This window comes from Pleuronectes platessa, chromosome 10 (assembly GCF_947347685.1).
Source record: "Pleuronectes platessa chromosome 10, fPlePla1.1, whole genome shotgun sequence".
NCBI classification, from domain to species: Eukaryota; Metazoa; Chordata; class Actinopteri; order Pleuronectiformes; family Pleuronectidae; genus Pleuronectes; species Pleuronectes platessa.
In genome coordinates, this window is record NC_070635.1 from 24,539,907 (window position 1) to 24,562,334 (window position 22,428).

Genomic DNA, 22,428 nt, shown 5'->3' on the forward strand with positions numbered 1-22,428 from the left:
GGAATATTCATTTCTGTGTGTGTGTGTGTGTGTGTGTGTGTGTGTGTGTGTGTTTGTATATGCGCGTGTGTGTGCAGCACCATATCGGACGCTTGATACTATTGGACCTGCTTGGAGAGAAGATGTCGGGTCAGACGTTGACAGACCGCATCGCCGCGGCGCAGTACAGCCTGACGGGATCCGAGGTGTCCCGAGCGGTGTGTAAATCCACCACACATGAGCAGACCGCTCCAAAGAAGAAGCACCTGGAATGTGAGTTGAAGAGAAAACACCCTCTATCTATCTATCTATCTATCTATCTATACTGTAACCCTCCATCCATCCATCCATCTCATGATCAATTATGCCATGCACCATGGTGGTTGCCTCCCCCCTCCCATCCATCCATTCGTCCAGTGTGAGTCAGACACATGCACACATGACCCCCCCCCCCCCCCCCCCCCCCACACACACACACATACATGCACAACCTTGTACTTATATCTTAATGAGGGGTCATAGGACACCCATTGGCATAATCCATTACCCACGCCTTTACCCTAACCTTAACCATCACAACTAAATATTCAACCCTAAACCCGACCTTTAACCTAATTATAACCCTAAACTACGCCTCAACCCTCAAACAGCCCATTGAAAGTGGGGACCAACCTTAATGTCCTAAATATTTCACACACCCACACACGTGTGTGAGTTATCAACTACTTAAAGCAACACACTGCAAGACTATAGCTCCCCACCATACTCTGGCTCCCTTTGGTAAATATGAGTTGTGGTCTGAGGCTGACTTCCCTTACGTGTGACAAATCACATCCAATCATTTATGAGAAACATTTATTAACGTGTACATAGACCTTTTATTTTGGACCATGTCCCATCCAACATTGAGGAGGTAGAATTTATGACATACACTGCAGCCAGATGACATTTTGGCCAAAATTTTGGGTTGAATTCATGTTCATATACAGTGTATAGCTTGATGGTATCAATGCTGACTGGACTGAATGCCTGATGAAGTAACACCAGGGGAGTGTTGGGGTTTCCCCATTGGCTGTGACTCTTTCAAAATGAATTGGTGCAACAGTTTCTATTGTATCATCAGAGGAGCATGTGTTGCAATCTTCTAGCCTTTGTTGCTTGAGTCACTGAATAAAGCACATGTGTTATAAGAACAGCATTAGCTTCGAAATGGCTTCTAAGTGAGTGCAAGTTACCATGTAGCTTTAAAGGGTGTTTCAATCAATAATTTATCACAGTTTAATACTTGTTCTATTGTCTGAAGAAACAGAAAAAAACATGTAAACAAAAGGATGAATTCAATACGACATTGTTTCATGTATGTATATCATTGTTCGCGTTTTAACTCACCTTGTGACATTTTCTGACTTTCCATTGAAATAAGTTGTTAACAGTTGTAAAACTACACAGCTCTTAACTGCGTCATCAATTTTGCACATGAACCCTCTGCCTTCTAGAACAGGTTTTGACCGAGTCTCATTTATTGGTGCAGTTTGCTGATTTGTTGGCGTATTGATTTGTACAAATAAGGGAGTGAAGAGATGGAGGCAGGGTGCCAGTTTTATTTAAAATGCTCAAAAGAAACTTTGGAAAAGCCTATAAAGTATTTGGAAACGGTTTAACACAAACCACAGATATGCAGCTTGCACAGAGTATTTTGATGCTTTTTCATATATTAGTGATTCTACCCAGTGAATATCTACACACAGAATGATTCAAATATGAAAATAGATACGTAAATTCATTAATTGTATGACCGTGGACAGAGGAAAAGTTATGTTTGGGAAGGTTAGCAGAAGAAGTTGACTCCATTTATTGGATTTGGATGACAACTAAAAAAGTGACAGCCACCATTCAATAATTAGACCAGTGGAAATGGAGGGAGGGGAAGAATGCTAAGACATTAAGGAAGGTGGGACTTCCCATAGAAAATGTTTTGACAAATTGTGTCTAATTCTATTATTGACAACTGTGCGATGACTCAGCTGCACAACAAATGCACTGTTGTCGTCACGTGACATGAGCCATCGTCGTCATTAACATTTCTGTCTGAGGAAAGTGCATCAAGTCCAAGTTAGCAAATCAGACCCACTTTGAGTTTGTGTCCAGACTGAAAAAATAAAACTGAATGATGAGCTGCATTCAATCCAATCGAAACAAAGTGGAACATTTACCCACTCGCCAAAGTCTGTGTCAGCGCTTTGCAGGTCGATGCTGGAGCACTTCTCTCCCACATATCGTTTCCTCTTCACCCACAGAAAGAGAAAAAAATATTGAAATAACAGATCGAGCAATGATTAAGTTATTATCAAAATACAAACATGATAAACAATGTATTGAGTCATAGATTTAGCCTGGTTTTACCTGTATTCACTAATCTAAATTAATTTTATTTTTATAAGAACATCACATCACAAATCTGTCATAAATTTTTGTGACAATGTGAAACTTTCAAAGGAGGAATAACACAATGTCCTCTGTCTGACTTTTTTAATTCCCGACCGTAAAGATTTACTTTGCTGCTACAACTTTACATGGTCTGGTACGACAAGTTGCTCAATGATAGATGGCAGCTTATATAAATCAACTGTTTCATAACATCTCAGCATAAGTAACACAGAGATCTTCTTAAGGCAACAATGCATTAGATAGATTCCCTCTCCTATTATCCTGGAAACTGTTCAACAAAGGTTTTTGATTTTACCAACAAAGTGATGACATCACATTGTTTACCAACAATGTTTTCATCATAAGTTAAACTGACTGATTGTAGGTTAATAGCTACAGTCGATCCATAATTTCCTGCACTTCTTGGGTTCGTTTAACTCTGAAATTAGATTCATTTTCATTCCAAACTGACATTTTCCCAGTCTGCTGCTCCAGGATACTAAAACATTTGCAGCTTCGGTGCCATTAAAACATTTGCATGTCAAATAAACCTGTTGGTATTCACATTTCCCAGAGCAACATTAAAGAACCGTATTACACACATACACTCCTGATCAAAATCTTAAGACCAGTTAAAAAATTGCATGAATTTGCATTTTGCACTGTTGAATCTTAGGAAGGTTCTAAGTAGAGTTTCAAAATGCAAAAAGAAGAAATGGGAACAAGAGCCCAAAAGTTGTGAGCAGGCAATTTATTGAAAACAACAATTTAACTGAAGTAGGCTGTTCATCAGCTGATCAAAAGTTTAAGTTTAAGATTCAGGTGCTTCAGCCTTTTTGTGGATCCAAAGCTTCCTAAATTGATCTTTGAATTGAGCAGAACGAACGAACAACGTCTTACCTTTCTCCTGTACTGTTGTTTAAGAAAAAGTAGCAGCATTTCAACATCTATCAGCTGCAACTCAAACAAAGACCACTAGCCATTGTTCTGAATTAAACAAAGACGCCAGAGAAGTTGTAAATAAGCGGAACAGAAACCGGAAGACACTCAACACCAGCATAGAAGCGTTTCGGCGACGTAATTAACGCACACACACCTACTCACAACTATGAATGCTCGGCCCCTTCCGGAGGCGACGACGTAGCGACGACGACGTAGCTACGACGTAGCTTTGACGCAGAAGCATGAATTTTTGCTTTTACTGAAGAGGTGTACAGAGAAGTAAAGACTAAATAAATAATGCCACTAGTAGTAGTAATAGTAGAGTTCTGTCTCCAGAGGTTTGGCAAGAATATGGAGGCACATTTGCCTGACAGATATCTGAGATACTGGTCGGTAGCAGAAGCATAGTTTACTCAGAACGCCTTATTGCCAGAGTGTCTTAGAGAGGGATCCTGATTACAGTGGTCCATGTGTGTGCATGTGCATGCATGCGCGAAAACAGGCACGGATGCCACATGCCGTTGGCAACATCCCAGTACCGGATGTTTGTGATGATCCAATTGAGTGTCTTTTTTTGGAGCAGGGAGTTGCAGTGGAGGAGGTGCAGCTGTGAGTCATCTGCCTGAATGGGCTTAGGTTGTTGGCATTAGGAGAATGGTTAATCAACGAAGACCATTGCTAGGACAAGATATGACCTAAAGTAGAAGCCGTTTGTGCTGCAGATCTGAGTCCTGATCAGACAGGACCCAGTTTTTTATGGACACCAATATTCACCTTATTCAGAATGATAGATTATTTCTAAGATGGTTTTTACATGAGTTGCTGGTAGAGTTCCATTCATATTTCCGTTTACATGTTACAGAGGATAGTCTGATTATAATTCATGTCATTACTTCTATTACGCCATTATGTTTGTTATTCAGTTTTAAAACCCCAACCTGAATTAGTTTAATGTACATGTACATCATTTTATGGTGTTTTCTTTGTAATTTTACAAAAGCTACATCTCTATTTTTTTATTTTTCCATTTTTTTTTACACTCCAGGGCAGGTCTCATCAGCAGTTGGTAACTCCCGTTTGTTGATGTCATAAAATGTGCTCCAGTAGGATGTTATAAAGCAATTATGATGTACCCTTGATATACACTACATAAAATTATTCTGAATACTCCATGTCTTAATTTGATTATTGCTTATTCCATGGATGATCTTATTTGGTTTATCAGAAGGCTGTTTACATGGCATTTTCTTATTCAAACTATTGTCTTAATCGGGTTGATATAAATGTAATAAGAGAGAGACATCTTTTTTCCAGGTGTTTTCTATCGGCAGTAAAGGTGTTACACGCTGCTCATGTGCACTTAACACCTCAGGCTAAGAAAAAAAAATGCACTATACTATTTGAAACCTGCAAAAAAAAAGTGTTGTGTCTGATCTTGGTGTAAAGGTGGTCTGTGGAGTCTTGTACCATTGGAGTGATGGTCCTATCTGTGTGTCCCTGTTTTGTTTGCATCAGACAGAACAAAGAATTGTGTAGGATTTAAAATATAAAAAATGAAGGAAATGCATTCAGCAACAATGTAAACATAACCTCTGTTTGTTTTTTATGTTAAATACATCAGTCTTCATATACAGCAATGATCTGAGACTATGGCTTATTGCAACTCGACACAAATAAAAAAATGCATCTTAATTTTATGCATTGGTCTTGTTGCAATATTGATTTTGTCTACGACAGGATAATTAAAGATTTATTTATGTTTAAAGTAAGTGCATAGGTCACTTTTAAATCGGAGCTTTTGAATATATTTGATCTTGGTAGAGTAGTGTGACCATCAAGCACATGCGCAGGCACTTGACTCAGGCCTGCAAGATGGAGTGAGGAATGACACTTGTAAATCCTGTGATGTGTGGGATGAGCGTCAGACAGTACTGTTAGAAATATGAGAATTATACCGTGATCGCTGAATAACACAACATAATGTACTGTTAGGCAATTCTATATCGTGACACCTTGCTTGTTCAGTGGCTTATGGGAAATACTCAGCGTTTTTATAGTTTGCTCAGTATAACAACTGAGCTACTTCTCAGTGTGAATCCAAAGTCCTGGAGTATAGAACATACAACATGCAGGGTATCTGCTGCCCAGAGGAAGACAACTAGAGAACCAGGAAACAGGGTTTGAATGTCTGCCAAATGAAGCTGGCTCTGTTTCCAAAAGCAGGCCCGTCTGCTCCTGCTGCTCCTAATAGTCTCCATCTTTATCTACTCATGTTGCCCTCACCTCTTAATCCTCCTGCAGTGAAGATCGTTCAAACAAATATATAGCTCGAAGGTTTTGCTTTCAAAAACGTGTGACACAATTTTTCCTCCCTCACTTTCCCCTTACTTTTTTCCTCTAGTCTTCACAGTCTTTACATCATTTAAACGCAATGCGCATGATTTAGACTATTTCTGATTTAGCTTCACGGCTGAGAATTTGTCTGCTTTTGCTGCAATAATTATCACCAGTGCTGCTGCTGCTGCTCTAAATCTAGTCACACCAATTAACAGGTTTTTCAACACAGAGATGCGATTTAGCTCTGCCTAGAGCAAATGCAGAATATATAACCTGTAGTGTGTGTATTTAAGTATTTGGTGAGGGGGGTATAAGGCAGGAAGGTAAGCGGGGAGAAGCATAAGCAGCCTGCTGAGTCCCCTTTGGCTGCTATGGTGCTGTTTACCACAACATGAGTCACCATCAATATGTTGCCACATGTGAGAGGCACATGGTTTTCTTGAACTAGGGAGAGGGAAGAAAAGGGTGAGGTGGGGGGATTGTATTCCCAACAAAAGCCATGTCATTTTGAGTAGCAACATGTACTTGTTATATATTAGTACATATATATTACTACAGCTGCAAAATGTGCGCTTCCAGTCTGTTGTTGTTGTTGTTGTTGTTGTGTCATGAATACAAATTTAATAAGATTATTATGAAGCTACAACTAAGAGGCAGTCAGCTAAGCTGATTGGAAACTGTGAAACCACTGTATTTGCATTTCATTTCTTTACATCATTAAACAGATACATTATATTTTATATAGTTTTATTTGTTGAGCTTTAGAGATGCAGAAGCAACTTTCTAAATTAGAAATATTCAGGTACACAGTTCGTTTGTCACCTGCTTGCCCGGAGATTATATTTTTCCAAAAGGTATTAACCAGTCAAATGTGCACAAAGGATTTAACGTCTCCCAGCAGCAGTAACACATTCTGCTGAGGTTGGAAGACGTTAGTCTGTGGAAGGAACGCTTGAACAGTATTAAGACAACCTGTCTTCACTAGAAACAAGGGAAAGTATTGAAGGCAAAATATTGTTTTCACAGGAGCAGCAGCGGTGTGGCGTGTCTGAACAATGTCAGTGAAACTGACATAAAATTAAAAAAATGTAGGCACCTCCACTTCCTGACCCAACACTGTCAGTGTGGATAAGGATCAAAATTCGATGCTGCCTTAAAGATAATAATATTAATATGTCACATATGCATGGAACACAGGCATATCCCAACCTGGATAAGCACATAATTAATTTGCAGATACCCTATTTTTAATGGCTGTCAATAGCCACTGACTAGTGATGTTTTTTTTAGGTGCTACTTGTGAATCAACCACATAATGGTGAGGCTGTGTATGAAGCACATACAGTAATTATTGGAACCCAGTTGCGCTCCAAAATACACGCGGGAGGGACATGAAACATAGTCACTAATAGAAAAAATCCTCTCCCTTTAAAAAGCAGAGCCTAATGATAAGTAAGTTAGTGCTGGAGTCTAATAATTACTATATTAGCAACAGTAAGTATTCAATATTTGAGAATTATTCCTGTATCTGTGTCCTTCATAGAATCACTGCATACTCAAAAACTGAAAATAGAATCTGAGCTTTACTCAGAAAAATCTAAAAGTCAGTATAAAGCGTGTGGTTGGTTATTGTATAAATAGATAACCCTAACCCTTTTTTAATTGCTAAGTATATTTACACATACAGGAAAGTGCTTTGGTATGGTTGGTGCATTTGAACTAAAACAACAATCGAACATAAAACAACAACAATATATACAGTGAGAACAATAAATGATGGGCACGTGCGGTGCTAAGGTGCAGTTATTACAGCTTAGGTGCAGCTACTAGTCCTCCCATATTTCTTTTTTTCTTCAATCCCGATTTTCAATTTGAAAACTTTTGCCCCTACTCTGCTCTTCTTTCTTGTTCTCTACATTAAAGTGATTCATTATAGTGCCTGCTCTATGGTGAGTTGCAGTCAACAGAGGAGTGTAGAAGGAGCTTGGTCAGAGGGCTGAGCATGCCCTGCGGTGCTGATCTCACAGCCTGTATCCTTGAAAGCCCCAGAATCCATGTCTAATGTCACACTGTGTGGGAGGTGGATTGTCCTACTCACAGTGTGCGTTCAAAGTAATGACCTGGAACCAGGAACCCCCATACATCTGCTGACAGACCACTATCTCTTCAAAATCTGAGCAGCTGATTTAAATTGATTTGCTTCTCCTATTTTTATACCCCCCACCTCTCTCCATGGCTCTCTCTCCAATTTGCGATGTTTTGTGGAGGTCGTGATGCCTTTTAGCCTCTTAGTCTTTGGATAAAAACGTTAATCTACTGTGCAGCTTTGTCACTGGAGTTTTTTAGTCAGCTCAATTGGACAGAATGTAAAGGCAGAGGCTTACTTTACCCAGAATAGGATGCAGGTTGATGGTGCTTCGTCCTGGTATGAAGGTACAGTAAGGGGCAGCAGTTTTAGGAGGTCAAACATTGAGTGTAGACACCTGGCTGTATGCAATGGGACTCGGGTTTCCTGCCTCAGGACCTGACTTTGCAATAAAAAAAATTGGAAACTGGTAGGGGAGAGCGGGGTAATGTGGGACATCGGGTGATGTGAAACACCCCCTGTATCTAGGCAACGGAACACATTTGTGGTCATGTGACTATTATGTTTAAAAGCCCCTCCCATTCCCCCCTTGCCATGAAGGAGAAGTTGGTGCTGGTGCTGTGGAAAGTAAGTTTTTTCACAAAAATTTGTTTTTTGCATGTAAAAGTAAATTTTCTTGCTTTGAACTTAATCAACTGTTGTGTCAAAACAAATTGAATCAGGTAGAACAACTTAAATCATACATGTTGGTGAACTTCCAACATATAAAACCATGTGATTGATGCTAGCTGAAGATTAGCCTGAATTGATAAAAGATGTTGTTTTTCTAAAATTGTGGCTTCGGGGTAAAGTGGGACAAATGCTGTGGGGTAAAGTGGGACAGTGTTTCACTTTACCCCACCATGAAGCACAAGTTAAGTTTAGTCTTAAACATATTCTAGTGTTATATTACATTATATATGTTTTATTTTTAATGTCATAGAAAAGCCATCATGCCAAGAAACTATACACCAGGAAGACAACCTGGGGCCAAACACCCCTCACAGACATGGAGAGTGCAGCCGCTGAGGTCATGCAAGGAAAGAAGTCCTTAAGAAAAGCTGGAAGGGATAGAAATATTGATAAGACAACCCTCAAAAGATTCATAAAGAAAAAAGAGAAAGGGAAAGTAAAATCAGTAGCCTGGGTGCATTAGCTGAGGTAAAGAGAATATTCACAGATGAGATGGATAAGGAGCTTGCCAAACACTTGAAACAACTAGCTGACCAGTTCCATGGCCTTGCTCCAGTTAAGTGCCGTGAACTGGCATTTGAATACGCAGAGAAAACAATATCCCTGTCCCTGTGCAGGTAAGCTAGGGTGTGCAAGAGATCACATGAATCATAATAATCATAAATGTGCTTAATTGACCAATCCCCATGATTCTGTTACTAGTCCGATATTAGTGGTTGTCAATCTATCTTTCGGGATTTTAACTATTACAACATGTGTTGTTATGGTAGTTTTAAAGTGGAAAAAGTAAGTGGACCACTTTACCCCGTAGCTGGGGTAAAGTGGGACACAAGACCACTTTTTTTAAAACAATCATATTTTCACTGCCCTTTGTCCTGAAGACATTCTGATCATTTCCATTTCTAGAAAACATCCTGAATTAATGGGAAATGTGTACATTTTACTGATATATCAGTTTAGCTTGTCTAGAGGGGAGCAAATGTAAAAAATGTCCCACATTACCCCGCTCTCCCCTAGATGGTTATTCGATGTTTGACTAATGATGTCCAGAAAGACGACATAAAGGCTCTGATATGAGCATGTGAGAGAGCACTGGTAGTCAGTCTGTGGACAAGAGGGCAGATGATTAGAGTTATTAAGAAAAGATTGAACAGTGAACACAACAGAATAAAGCAAATCTGTTCACCATGAGAAAATTCTGCCTTGAATTGGTTTGTTGAATGATGGGTAAGAGGCACGAGGATCGTCTTAAGGCCAACGAACAGTATATTTGCTGCTCGGTCACTGAATGAGAGAACATCACAGTTAATCTACCTGTAAAGGGTTAATGAGACAGCTGTTCCTGTAAATGTCTTTAGTGTTGCTTTAACAGCTAGGCATTTACAGCAGTGACGTGAGCACTGAACAGACAAAATCTTAGCGACAGAAAAAAACAATATACAGTTTATCCATTTGATTGGCTGTTTCACTATCATAGCTTTACCCAGAAAGCATGTCTTTCTCTTTGCTAACATCAATCTAACAGTAGTAGCAGTGAAACCAGGCAGAACAAGGGCTATAGCCCTATGCTATAAGATGTATTCCTCATGTACTCATGTTTACTCTCATACAGTGCCTTGCATAAGTATTCACCCCCCTTGGACTTTTTCCCATTATGTACTGTTACTAACTGGAATTCAAATAGACTTAAATAAACTTTTTCCCGTTTGATCAACAAAACATGCATAGTACTTTGGAGGTGCAAAATAAATTTTATTGTGACACAAACAATAATGAGAACAAAAAAGTTGACATCTGTTGGGTGCATAAGTATTCACCCCCCTGTGTCAATACTTGGTAGAAGCCCCTTTCGCTGCAATTACAGCTTCAAGTCTTTTGGGGTATGTCTCTACCAGCTTTGCACATCTAGAGATGGAAAGGTTTGTCCATTCTTCTTGGCAAAAAAGATGAAGCTCAGTCAGATTGGATGGAGACCGTCTGTGAACCGCAATCTTCAAGTCTTGCCATAGATTCTCTATTGGATTGAGGTCTGGGCTTTGACTGGGCCATTTTAAGACATTAACATTCTTTAATCCAAACCATTCCTTTGTAGCTCTGGCTGTATGTTTAGGGTCATTGTCCTGCTGGAAGATGAACCTCCGCCCCAGTCTCAAGTCTTTTGCAGACTGCATCAGATTTTCTTCAAGGATTTCCCTGTATTTGGCTCCATCCATCTTTCCCTCTATTCTGACCAGTTTCCCTGTACCTGCTGAAGAGAAGCATCCCCACAGCATGATGCTACCACCACCATGTTTCACTGTTGGGATGGTGTGCTCAGGGTGATGGGCAGTGTTGGGTTTTCGCCACACATAGCGTTTTGCATTGAGGCCAAAAAGTTCAATTTTGGTCTCATCTGACCAGAGCACCTTCTTCCACATGTTTGCTGTGTCTCCCACATGGCTTCTGGCAAACTCCAAACGGGATTTTTTATGGATACCTTTCAACAATGGCTTTCTTCTTGCCACTCTTCCATAAAGGCCAGATATGTGGAGTAGACGACTAATAGTTGTCCTGTGGACAGATTCTCCCACCTCAGCTGTGGATCTCTGCAACTCCTCCAGAGTAACCATGGGCCTCCTGGTTGCTTCTCTGATTAATTTTCTCCTTGTCCGACTCTTCAGTTTGGGTGGACGGCCTCCTCTTGGTAGGTTTGCGGTTGTGCCATATTCTTTCCATTTTCTTATGATGGATTTTATGGTGCTCAGAGAGATGTTCAAAGCTCTGGATATTTTTTTATAACCTAACCCTGCTTCATATTTCTCCACAACTTTATCCCTGACCTGTTTGGTGAGCTCCTTGGTCTTCATGATGCTGTTTGTTCAGTAATGATCTCCAACAAACTCTGAGTCCGTCACAGAACAGGTGTATTTATACTGAGATTAAATTGCAGACAGGTGGACCCTATTTACTAATTATGTGACTTGCAAATGTGACTTGTGAATGCAATTGGTCGCACCAGATCTTTGTTAGGGGTTTCACAGTAAAGGGGGGGAATACATATGCACTCAAAACTTTTCAGATTTTTATTTGTAAATAATTGTGAAATCCATGTAATATTTCCCCCCACTTCCAAATGATGCACTATTTTGTGTTGGTCCATTACATAAACTCACGATGAAATAAATTTTAATCTGTGGTCATACCATGACAAAATGTAGAAAAGTCCAAAGGGGGTGAATACTTATGCAAGGCACTGTATATATAAACTAAGTTTTTGTATTTACATATGTCTTTGTCTTCTTGCACCATAGCATAGAATCACCACTCCACCATCTGAGTGAAATGTCACTTTGTCAATGTGTCTATATGAAGACAGTGACGCTGCTATCTGTGTGCACCAGTTTCCTCATATGTCGATTACAGCCTCTGCTTTTCCTGCATCCCATTGGTCTCCTCTTTGTTTGGCTGCCACACCACATTGGTGTGACGCTACGTGGGTATACAGTACATTCTGGGTAATTTTTTCTCTCTCCCTGTGTTTTGCTTGAGGCTGAGAGGAGCTATAAATAAATGCTTCGCTTTCGTGGTCCATTCATGTGTAGCTCAACAAGGCAACACTCGTGCAGCATGGCGTGCATCATGCTGCACTCTCAAAGATAAAACGCTCACTGAGCACACCGGTCCTCTTGTATCATGTGTCCTCTCCCATTCAACACTGATCTGATGAGATAATAAATAGAAGATTTTCAGAAAAAGAAAATGACATAATTATTCATCATAGAGGTTATATGAAGGACAGCTACTGTTTATGAATGCAGTGGTCGATGTAGTGTTAATTCTTTCAGCAGCGTAAAGCCTGGTATGACTCATAAAATTGTGTCTCTGTCTCGATGACCCCTATAAGCCTGCTAACGTGGGAGTTTTGTGACGATGATTTCAGAAGAACTTTAGGAAATTGTTAATGCCATTGCAAATACGAGAGCTTGTTGCCAAGGAAACCACCTTGGCATGTCCCTAGTGATACGTTCATCCAAATCCATCGATGAGAACGACGAGTTGGATTTTGTGTGTGTGACGTGCAGGCTTACGTACATGCTTGAGAGTACTGCGATGGATTCATGCTCTGAAGCTCAGTCGTACTCACACCCAGGGGCTTTGATATCAGTTGCATTTTTTTAATGTGTTGGGTTGCATTTGAAACTGGAGACCTGTCAGATATGTTTTGAGTGTGGTAGGCACTCAAGGCATCCTAGTATGCTATTCAGTGACAGTTATCTGACACTGTTTGTCAATAGAGCACACAAGAGTCCAAAGTGTGAGCGAAGAAGTTCTCAATCAATAAAAGTTGGCTGCTGCTAATACCATGGCAGGTTAAGACTGATAATATTCCATAATTTTCCTTTTGTTGGATGCGTATGGTTATTATTTGAAGTAGTCCTTCATATTTCCTCTACTTTTCCTCTACTTTTAAATATCGATTTTTTTTCTCACAAATTGTCTCTGTACCATTGGCCTCGTTGGCGCAGTAGGCAGCGCGTCAGTCTCATAATCTGAAGGTCGTGAGTTCAACCCTCACACGGGGCATGTTCCTTTTTACATGAGGTTTTGAGCGACTTTGCAACAAGTCATTTACACATTGCAATCCATAGAGGGTGCAGTTGAAAAGGACTGGAAACTGTGGAGACACTAAAGAGGAATGACGGCACGTGCATTTCAGGTTCCCACTGTAGAAATTAAAGAGTAATTTAGCATTTCTGGTGAAAAGCAGAGCAGCTCCAATTTGGACTACTTGCAGGCCAAACCATGTGGTGCTTCTTTGCTATGTGCAGAAAATTGAGATTGACAGGAATGCAGACAGAGCCTCTGAACACCTATAGCTGCCATAACACTGACAGGTGATCAACTTTCTGAAATCTAACATTTCAGATTCAGGAAGATTAACTGTCATTCCAAAACTTCAAAGGAGTCTTTGAAGTGGTTTAAACCACAGATAAATTGTCCTGGCAGGGCATAAGGGTCCCTTAATAGTACGTTTTTTAAAAATGTAAATCGTAAAAAAGTCATTTACAAGCTGGTTCAGTGGTAGAATTCACTGGTGGTTCAGTGGTAGAATTCTCGCCTGCCACGCGGGAGGCCCGGGTTCGATTCCCGGCTAATGCAACAGAGTATCTTTAGCCAATGATTTATATCTCAAGAGTTGGTGTATTGATCGCTATGTCCATACCATCCTTGTAGTCTAAGGCACTCTGGTATTGGTTCTGTCGTTTGCAGTGGAGTCCACATGGGCTGTTAGCCCCACCCTGCTCCAATTGGATTAATATCATTGATTTATAATGCTCACTTTTAACTGGTTTACAAACACGTGTCAGCTCCTTATGACTCTTGTTCTGGATGATTCAAAGTTTTGACAGGACACATAGTTGTGTCCTAATGGCTTGGGACATAATATTTGGACTCTTTGTACACAGTACTGGACAGCAATGTTCTAGATTACACACATGTATCCCGAATTTTCCGACGTTGGATGCGTATGGTTATTATTTGAAGTAGTCCTTCATATTTCCTCTACTTTTCCTCTACTTTTAAATATAGATTTTTTTTTCTCACAAATTGTCTCTGTACCATTGGCCTCGTTGGCGCAGTAGGCAGCGCGTCAGTCTCATAATCTGAAGGTCGTGAGTTCAACCCTCCCACGGGGCATGTTCCTTTTTACATGAGGTTTTGAGCGACTTTGCAACAAGTCATTTACACATTGCAATCCATAGAGGGTGCAGTTGAAAAGGACTGGAAACTGTGGAGACACTAAAGAGGAATGACGGCACGTGCATTTCAGGTTCCCACTGTAGAAATTAAAGAGTAATTTAGCATTTCTGGTGAAAAGCAGAGCAGCTCCAATTTGGACTACTTGCAGGCCAAACCATGTGGTGCTTCTTTGCTATGTGCAGAAAATTGAGATTGACAGGAATGCAGACAGAGCCTCTGAACGCCTATAGCTGCCATAACACTGACAGGTGATCAACTTTCTGAAATCTAACATTTCAGATTCAGGAAGATTAACTGTCATTCCAAAACTTCAAAGGAGTCTTTGAAGTGGTTTAAACCACAGATAAATTGTCCTGGCAGGGCATAAGGGTCCCTTAATAGTACGTTTTCGAAAAATGTAAATCGTAAAAAAGTCATTTACAAGCATTGGTGGTTCAGTGGTAGAATTCTCGCCTGCCACGCGGGAGGCCCGGGTTCGATTCCCGGCTAATGCAACAGAGTATCTTTAGCCAATGATTTATATCTCAAGAGTTGGTGTATTGATCGCTATGTCCATACCATCCTTGTAGTCTAAGGCACTCTGGTATTGGTTCTGTCGTTTGCAGTGGAGTCCACATGGGCTGTTAGCCCCACCCTGCTCCAATTGGATTAATGTCATTGATTTATAATGCTCACTTTTAACTGGTTTACAAACACTGATATGTCAGCTCCTTATGACTCTTGTTCTGGATGATTCAAAGTTTTGACAGCAACATATAGTTGTGTCCTAATGGCTTGGGACATAATATTTGGACTCTTAGTACACAGTACTGGACAGCAATGTTCTAGATTACACACATGTATCCCGAATTTTCCGACGTTGGATGCGTATGGTTATTATTTGAAGTAGTCCTTCATATTTCCTCTACTTTTCCTCTACTTTTAAATATCGATTTTTTTTCTCACAAATTGTCTCTGTACCATTGGCCTCGTTGGCGCAGTAGGCAGCGCGTCAGTCTCATAATCTGAAGGTGGTGAGTTCAACCCTCACACGGGGCATGTTCCTTTTTACATGAGGTTTTGAGCGACTTTGCAACAAGTCATTTACACATTGCAATCCATAGAGGGTGCAGTTGAAACGGACTGGAAACTGTGGAGACACTAAAGAGGAATGACGGCACGTGCATTTCAGGTTCCCACTGTAGAAATTAAAGAGTAATTTAGCATTTCTGGTGAAAAGCAGAGCAGCTGCAATTTGGACTATTTGCAAGCCAAACCATGTGGTGCTTCTTTGCTATGTGCAGAAAATTGAGATTGACAGGAATGCAGACAGAGCCTCTGAACACCTATAGCTGCCATAACACTGACAGGTGATCAACTTTCTGAAATCTAACATTTCAGATTCAGGAAGATTAACTCTCATTCCAAAACTTCAAAGGAGTCTTTGAAGTGGTTTAAACCACAGATAAATTGTCAGGAATGCAGACAGAGCCTCTGAACACCTATAGCTGCCATAACACTGACAGGTGATCAACTTTCTGAAATCTAACATTTCAGATTCAGGAAGATTAACTGTCATTCCAAAACTTCAAAGGAGTCTTTGAAGTGGTTTAAACCACAGATAAATTGTCCTGGCAGGGCATAAGGGTCCCTTAATAGTACGTTTTCGAAAAATGTAAATCGTAAAAAAGTCATTTACAAGCATTGGTGGTTCAGTGGTAGAATTCTCGCCTGCCACGCGGGAGGCCCGGGTTCGATTCCCGGCTAATGCAACAGAGTATCTTTAGCCAATGATTTATATCTCAAGAGTTGGTGTATTGATCGCTATGTCCATACCATCCTTGGCACTCTGGTATTGGTTCTGTCGTTTGCAGTGGAGTCCACATGGGCTGTTAGCCCCACCCTGCTCCAATTGGATTAATATCATTGATTTATAATGCTCACTTTTAACTGGTTTACAAACACTGATATGGCAGCTCCTTATGACTCTTGTTCTGGATGATTCAAAGTTTTGACAGCAACATATAGTTGTGTCCTAATGGCTTGGGACATAATATTTGGACTCTTTGTACACAGTACTGGACAGCAATGTTCTAGATTACACACATGTATCCCGAATTTTCCGACGTTGGATGCGTATGGTTATTATTTGAAGTAGTCCTTCATATTTCCTCTACTTTTCCTCTACTTTTAAATATAGATTTTTTTTTCTCACAAATTGTCTCTGTACCATTGGCCTCGTTGGCGCAGTAGGCAGCGCGTCAGTCTCATAATCTGAAGGTCGTGAGTTCAACCCTCCCACGGGGCATGTTCCTTTTTACATGAGGTTTTGAGCGACTTTGCAACAAGTCATTTACACATTGCAATCCATAGAGGGTGCAGTTGAAAAGGACTGGAAACTGTGGAGACACTAAAGAGGAATGACGGCACGTGCATTTCAGGTTCCCACTGTAGAAATTAAAGAGTAATTTAGCATTTCTGGTGAAAAGCAGAGCAGCTCCAATTTGGACTACTTGCAGGCCAAACCATGTGGTGCTTCTTTGCTATGTGCAGAAAATTGAGATTGACAGGAATGCAGACAGAGCCTCTGAACGCCTATAGCTGCCATAACACTGACAGGTGATCAACTTTCTGAAATCTAACATTTCAGATTCAGGAAGATTAACTGTCATTCCAAAACTTCAAAGGAGTCTTTGAAGTGGTTTAAACCACAGATAAATTGTCCTGGCAGGGCATAAGGGTCCCTTAATAGTACGTTTTCGAAAAATGTAAATCGTAAAAAAGTCATTTACAAGCATTGGTGGTTCAGTGGTAGAATTCTCGCCTGCCACGCGGGAGGCCCGGGTTCGATTCCCGGCTAATGCAACAGAGTATCTTTAGCCAATGATTTATATCTCAAGAGTTGGTGTATTGATCGCTATGTCCATACCATCCTTGTAGTCTAAGGCACTCTGGTATTGGTTCTGTCGTTTGCAGTGGAGTCCACATGGGCTGTTAGCCCCACCCTGCTCCAATTGGATTAATGTCATTGATTTATAATGCTCACTTTTAACTGGTTTACAAACACTGATATGTCAGCTCCTTATGACTCTTGTTCTGGATGATTCAAAGTTTTGACAGCAACATATAGTTGTGTCCTAATGGCTTGGGACATAATATTTGGACTCTTAGTACACAGTACTGGACAGCAATGTTCTAGATTACACACATGTATCCCGAATTTTCCGACGTTGGATGCGTATGGTTATTATTTGAAGTAGTCCTTCATATTTCCTCTACTTTTCCTCTACTTTTAAATATCGATTTTTTTTCTCACAAATTGTCTCTGTACCATTGGCCTCGTTGGCGCAGTAGGCAGCGCGTCAGTCTCATAATCTGAAGGTGGTGAGTTCAACCCTCACACGGGGCATGTTCCTTTTTACATGAGGTTTTGAGCGACTTTGCAACAAGTCATTTACACATTGCAATCCATAGAGGGTGCAGTTGAAACGGACTGGAAACTGTGGAGACACTAAAGAGGAATGACGGCACGTGCATTTCAGGTTCCCACTGTAGAAATTAAAGAGTAATTTAGCATTTCTGGTGAAAAGCAGAGCAGCTGCAATTTGGACTATTTGCAAGCCAAACCATGTGGTGCTTCTTTGCTATGTGCAGAAAATTGAGATTGACAGGAATGCAGACAGAGCCTCTGAACACCTATAGCTGCCATAACACTGACAGGTGATCAACTTTCTGAAATCTAACATTTCAGATTCAGGAAGATTAACTGTCATTCCAAAACTTCAAAGGAGTCTTTGAAGTGGTTTAAACCACAGATAAATTGTCAGGAATGCAGACAGAGCCTCTGAACACCTATAGCTGCCATAACACTGACAGGTGATCAACTTTCTGAAATCTAACATTTCAGATTCAGGAAGATTAACTGTCATTCCAAAACTTCAAAGGAGTCTTTGAAGTGGTTTAAACCACAGATAAATTGTCCTGGCAGGGCATAAGGGTCCCTTAATAGTACGTTTTCGAAAAATGTAAATCGTAAAAAAGTCATTTACAAGCATTGGTGGTTCAGTGGTAGAATTCTCGCCTGCCACGGGGGAGGCCCGGGTTCGATTCCCGGCTAATGCAACAGAGTATCTTTAGCCAATGATTTATATCTCAAGAGTTGGTGTATTGATCGCTATGTCCATACCATCCTTGGCACTCTGGTATTGGTTCTGTCGTTTGCAGTGGAGTCCACATGGGCTGTTAGCCCCACCCTGCTCCAATTGGATTAATATCATTGATTTATAATGCTCACTTTTAACTGGTTTACAAACACTGATATGGCAGCTCCTTATGACTCTTGTTCTGGATGATTCAAAGTTTTGACAGCAACATATAGTTGTGTCCTAATGGCTTGGGACATAATATTTGGACTCTTTGTACACAGTACTGGACAGCAATGTTCTAGATTACACACATGTATCCCGAATTTTCCGACGTTGGATGCGTATGGTTATTATTTGAAGTAGTCCTTCATATTTCCTCTACTTTTCCTCTACTTTTAAATATAGATTTTTTTTTCTCACAAATTGTCTCTGTACCATTGGCCTCGTTGGCGCAGTAGGCAGCCCGTCAGTCTCATAATCTGAAGGTCGTGAGTTCAACCCTCACACGGGGCATGTTCCTTTTTAGATGAGGTTTTGAGCGACTTTGCAACAAGTCATTTACACATTGCAATCCATAGAGGGTGCAGTTGAAAAGGACTGGAAACTGTGGAGACACTAAAGAGGAATGACGGCACGTGCATTTCAGGTTCCCACTGTAGAAATTAAAGAGTAATTTAGCATTTCTGGTGAAAAGCAGAGCAGCTGCAATTTGGACTACTTGCAGGCCAAACCATGTGGTGCTTCTTTGCTATGTGCAGAAAATTGAGATTGACAGGAATGCAGACAGAGCCTCTGAACACCTATAGCTGCCATAACACTGACAGGTGATCAACTTTCTGAAATCTAACATTTCAGATTCAGGAAGATTAACTGTCATTCCAAAACTTCAAAGGAGTCTTTGAAGTGGTTTAAACCACAGATAAATTGTCCTGGCAGGGCATAAGGGTCCCTTAATAGTACGTTTTCGAAAAATGTAAATCGTAAAAAAGTCATTTACAAGCATTGGTGGTTCAGTGGTAGAATTCTCGCCTGCCACGCGGGATGCCCGGGTTCGATTCCCGGCTAATGCAACAGAGTATCTTTAGCCAATGATTTATATCTCAAGAGTTGGTGTATTGATCGCTATGTCCATACCATCCTTGTAGTCTAAGGCACTCTGGTATTGGTTCTGTCGTTTGCAGTGGAGTCCACATGGGCTGTTAGCCCCACCCTGCTCCAATTGGATTAATATCATTGATTTATAATGCTCACTTTTAACTGGTTTACAAACACTGATATGTCAGCTCCTTATGACTTGTTCTGGATGATTCAAAGTTTTGACAGCAACATTGGTTTTGTCCTAATGGCTTGGGACATAACATTTGGACTCTTTGGACACAGTACTGGACAGCAATGTTCTAGATTACACACATGTATCCCGAATTTTCCGACGTTGGATGCGTATGGTTATTATTTGAAGTAGTCCTTCATATTTCCTCTACTTTTCCTCTACTTTTAAATATCGATTTTTTTTCTCACAAATTGTCTCTGTACCATTGGCCTCGTTGGCGCAGTAGGCAGCGCGTCAGTCTCATAATCTGAAGGTCGTGAGTTCAACCCTCACACGGGGCATGTTCCTTTTTACATGAGGTTTTGAGCGACTTTGCAACAAGTCATTTACACATTGCAATCCATAGAGGGTGCAGTTGAAAAGGACTGGAAACTGTGGAGACACTAAAGAGGAATGACGGCACGTGCATTTCAGGTTCCCACTGTAGAAATTAAAGAGTAATTTAGCATTTCTGGTGAAAAGCAGAGCAGCTCCAATTTGGACTACTTGCAGGCCAAACCATGTGGTGCTTCTTTGCTATGTGCAGAAAATTGAGATTGACAGGAATGCAGACAGAGCCTCTGAACACCTATAGCTGCCATAACACTGACAGGTGATCAACTTTCTGAAATCTAACATTTCAGATTCAGGAAGATTAACTGTCATTCCAAAACTTCAAAGGAGTCTTTGAAGTGGTTTAAACCACAGATAAATTGTCCTGGCAGGGCATAAGGGTCCCTTAATAGTACGTTTTTTAAAAATGTAAATCGTAAAAAAGTCATTTACAAGCATTGGTGGTTCAGTGGTAGAATTCTCGCCTGCCACGCGGGAGGCCCGGGTTCGATTCCCGGCTAATGCAACAGAGTATCTTTAGCCAATGATTTATATCTCAAGAGTTGGTGTATTGATCGCTATGTCCATACCATCCTTGTAGTCTAAGGCACTCTGGTATTGGTTCTGTCGTTTGCAGTGGAGTCCACATGGGCTGTTAGCCCCACCCTGCTCCAATTGGATTAATATCATTGATTTATAATGCTCACTTTTAACTGGTTTACAAACACTGATATGTCAGCTCCTTATGACTTGTTCTGGATGATTCAAAGTTTTGACAGCAACATTGGTTTTGTCCTAATGGCTTGGGACATAACATTTGGACTCTTTGGACACAGTACTGGACAGCAATGTTCTAGATTACACACATGTATCCCGAATTTTCCGACGTTGGATGCGTATGGTTATTATTTGAAGTAGTCCTTCATATTTCCTCTACTTTTCCTCTACTTTTAAATATCGATTTTTTTTCTCACAAATTGTCTCTGTACCATTGGCCTCGTTGGCGCAGTAGGCAGCGCGTCAGTCTCATAATCTGAAGGTCGTGAGTTCAACCCTCACACGGGGCATGTTCCTTTTTACATGAGGTTTTGAGCGACTTTGCAACAAGTCATTTACACATTGCAATCCATAGAGGGTGCAGTTGAAAAGGACTGGAAACTGTGGAGACACTAAAGAGGAATGACGGCACGTGCATTTCAGGTTCCCACTGTAGAAATTAAAGAGTAATTTAGCATTTCTGGTGAAAAGCAGAGCAGCTCCAATTTGGACTACTTGCAGGCCAAACCATGTGGTGCTTCTTTGCTATGTGCAGAAAATTGAGATTGACAGGAATGCAGACAGAGCCTCTGAACACCTATAGCTGCCATAACACTGACAGGTGATCAACTTTCTGAAATCTAACATTTCAGATTCAGGAAGATTAACTGTCATTCCAAAACTTCAAAGGAGTCTTTGAAGTGGTTTAAACCACAGATAAATTGTCCTGGCAGGGCATAAGGGTCCCTTAATAGTACGTTTTCGAAAAATGTAAATCGTAAAAAAGTCATTTACAAGCATTGGTGGTTCAGTGGTAGAATTCTCGCCTGCCACGCGGGAGGCCCGGGTTCGATTCCCGGCTAATGCAACAGAGTATCTTTAGCCAATGATTTATATCTCAAGAGTTGGTGTATTGATCGCTATGTCCATACCATCCTTGTAGTCTAAGGCACTCTGGTATTGGTTCTGTCGTTTGCAGTGGAGTCCACATGGGCTGTTAGCCCCACCCTGCTCCAATTGGATTAATATCATTGATTTATAATGCTCACTTTTAACTGGTTTACAAACACTGATATGTCAGCTCCTTATGACTCTTATTCTGGATGATTCAAAGTTTTGACAGCAACATATAGTTGTGTCCTAATGGCTTGGGACATAATATTTGGACTCTTAGTACACAGTACTGGACAGCAATGTTCTAGATTACACACATGTATCCCGAATTTTCCGACGTTGGATGCGTATGGTTATTATTTGAAGTAGTCCTTCATATTTCCTCTACTTTTCCTCTACTTTTAAATATCGATTTTTTTTCTCACAAATTGTCTCTGTACCATTGGCCTCGTTGGCGCAGTAGGCAGTGCGTCAGTCTCATAATCTGAAGGTCGTGAGTTCAACCCTCACACGGGGCATGTTCCTTTTTACATGAGGTTTTGAGCGACTTTGCAACAAGTCATTTACACATTGCAATCCATAGAGGGTGCAGTTGAAAAGGACTGGAAACTGTGGAGACACTAAAGAGGAATGACGGCACGTGCATTTCAGGTTCCCACTGTAGAAATTAAAGAGTAATTTAGCATTTCTGGTGAAAAGCAGAGCAGCTCCAATTTGGACTACTTGCAGGCCAAACCATGTGGTGCTTCTTTGCTATGTGCAGAAAA

General features: G+C 40.7%; 1 protein-coding gene and 17 non-coding genes across 18 annotated transcripts in view; all 18 read left to right on the plus strand.

Annotated features, from left to right (window-relative positions):
- snap91a (synaptosome associated protein 91a) overlaps positions 1–22,428 on the plus strand; it is an 88,505-nt gene that overhangs the window by 454 nt on the left and 65,623 nt on the right. The window contains exon 2 of the mRNA XM_053432944.1: positions 78–252. Within this exon, the coding sequence (XP_053288919.1) occupies positions 123–252 (130 nt within the window). The 5' untranslated portion in view covers positions 78–122. The remainder of the gene's footprint in view (positions 1–77; positions 253–22,428) is intronic.
- trnam-cau (transfer RNA methionine (anticodon CAU)) lies at positions 12,994–13,066 on the plus strand. Its single transcript has one exon. It is a non-coding gene; the product is annotated as a tRNA-Met (tRNA).
- Positions 13,572–13,642, plus strand: trnag-gcc (transfer RNA glycine (anticodon GCC)). The gene has a single exon. It is a non-coding gene; the product is annotated as a tRNA-Gly (tRNA).
- On the plus strand, positions 14,110–14,182 carry trnam-cau (transfer RNA methionine (anticodon CAU)). Its single transcript has one exon. It is a non-coding gene; the product is annotated as a tRNA-Met (tRNA).
- trnag-gcc (transfer RNA glycine (anticodon GCC)) lies at positions 14,669–14,739 on the plus strand. Its single transcript has one exon. It is a non-coding gene; the product is annotated as a tRNA-Gly (tRNA).
- Positions 15,211–15,283, plus strand: trnam-cau (transfer RNA methionine (anticodon CAU)). Its single transcript has one exon. It is a non-coding gene; the product is annotated as a tRNA-Met (tRNA).
- On the plus strand, positions 15,926–15,996 carry trnag-gcc (transfer RNA glycine (anticodon GCC)). The gene has a single exon. It is a non-coding gene; the product is annotated as a tRNA-Gly (tRNA).
- On the plus strand, positions 16,460–16,532 carry trnam-cau (transfer RNA methionine (anticodon CAU)). Its single transcript has one exon. It is a non-coding gene; the product is annotated as a tRNA-Met (tRNA).
- trnag-gcc (transfer RNA glycine (anticodon GCC)) lies at positions 17,019–17,089 on the plus strand. The gene has a single exon. It is a non-coding gene; the product is annotated as a tRNA-Gly (tRNA).
- trnam-cau (transfer RNA methionine (anticodon CAU)) lies at positions 17,561–17,633 on the plus strand. Its single transcript has one exon. It is a non-coding gene; the product is annotated as a tRNA-Met (tRNA).
- Positions 18,276–18,346, plus strand: trnag-gcc (transfer RNA glycine (anticodon GCC)). Its single transcript has one exon. It is a non-coding gene; the product is annotated as a tRNA-Gly (tRNA).
- trnam-cau (transfer RNA methionine (anticodon CAU)) lies at positions 18,810–18,882 on the plus strand. Its single transcript has one exon. It is a non-coding gene; the product is annotated as a tRNA-Met (tRNA).
- Positions 19,369–19,439, plus strand: trnag-gcc (transfer RNA glycine (anticodon GCC)). Its single transcript has one exon. It is a non-coding gene; the product is annotated as a tRNA-Gly (tRNA).
- trnam-cau (transfer RNA methionine (anticodon CAU)) lies at positions 19,908–19,980 on the plus strand. Its single transcript has one exon. It is a non-coding gene; the product is annotated as a tRNA-Met (tRNA).
- trnag-gcc (transfer RNA glycine (anticodon GCC)) lies at positions 20,467–20,537 on the plus strand. Its single transcript has one exon. It is a non-coding gene; the product is annotated as a tRNA-Gly (tRNA).
- trnam-cau (transfer RNA methionine (anticodon CAU)) lies at positions 21,006–21,078 on the plus strand. The gene has a single exon. It is a non-coding gene; the product is annotated as a tRNA-Met (tRNA).
- Positions 21,565–21,635, plus strand: trnag-gcc (transfer RNA glycine (anticodon GCC)). The gene has a single exon. It is a non-coding gene; the product is annotated as a tRNA-Gly (tRNA).
- On the plus strand, positions 22,107–22,179 carry trnam-cau (transfer RNA methionine (anticodon CAU)). Its single transcript has one exon. It is a non-coding gene; the product is annotated as a tRNA-Met (tRNA).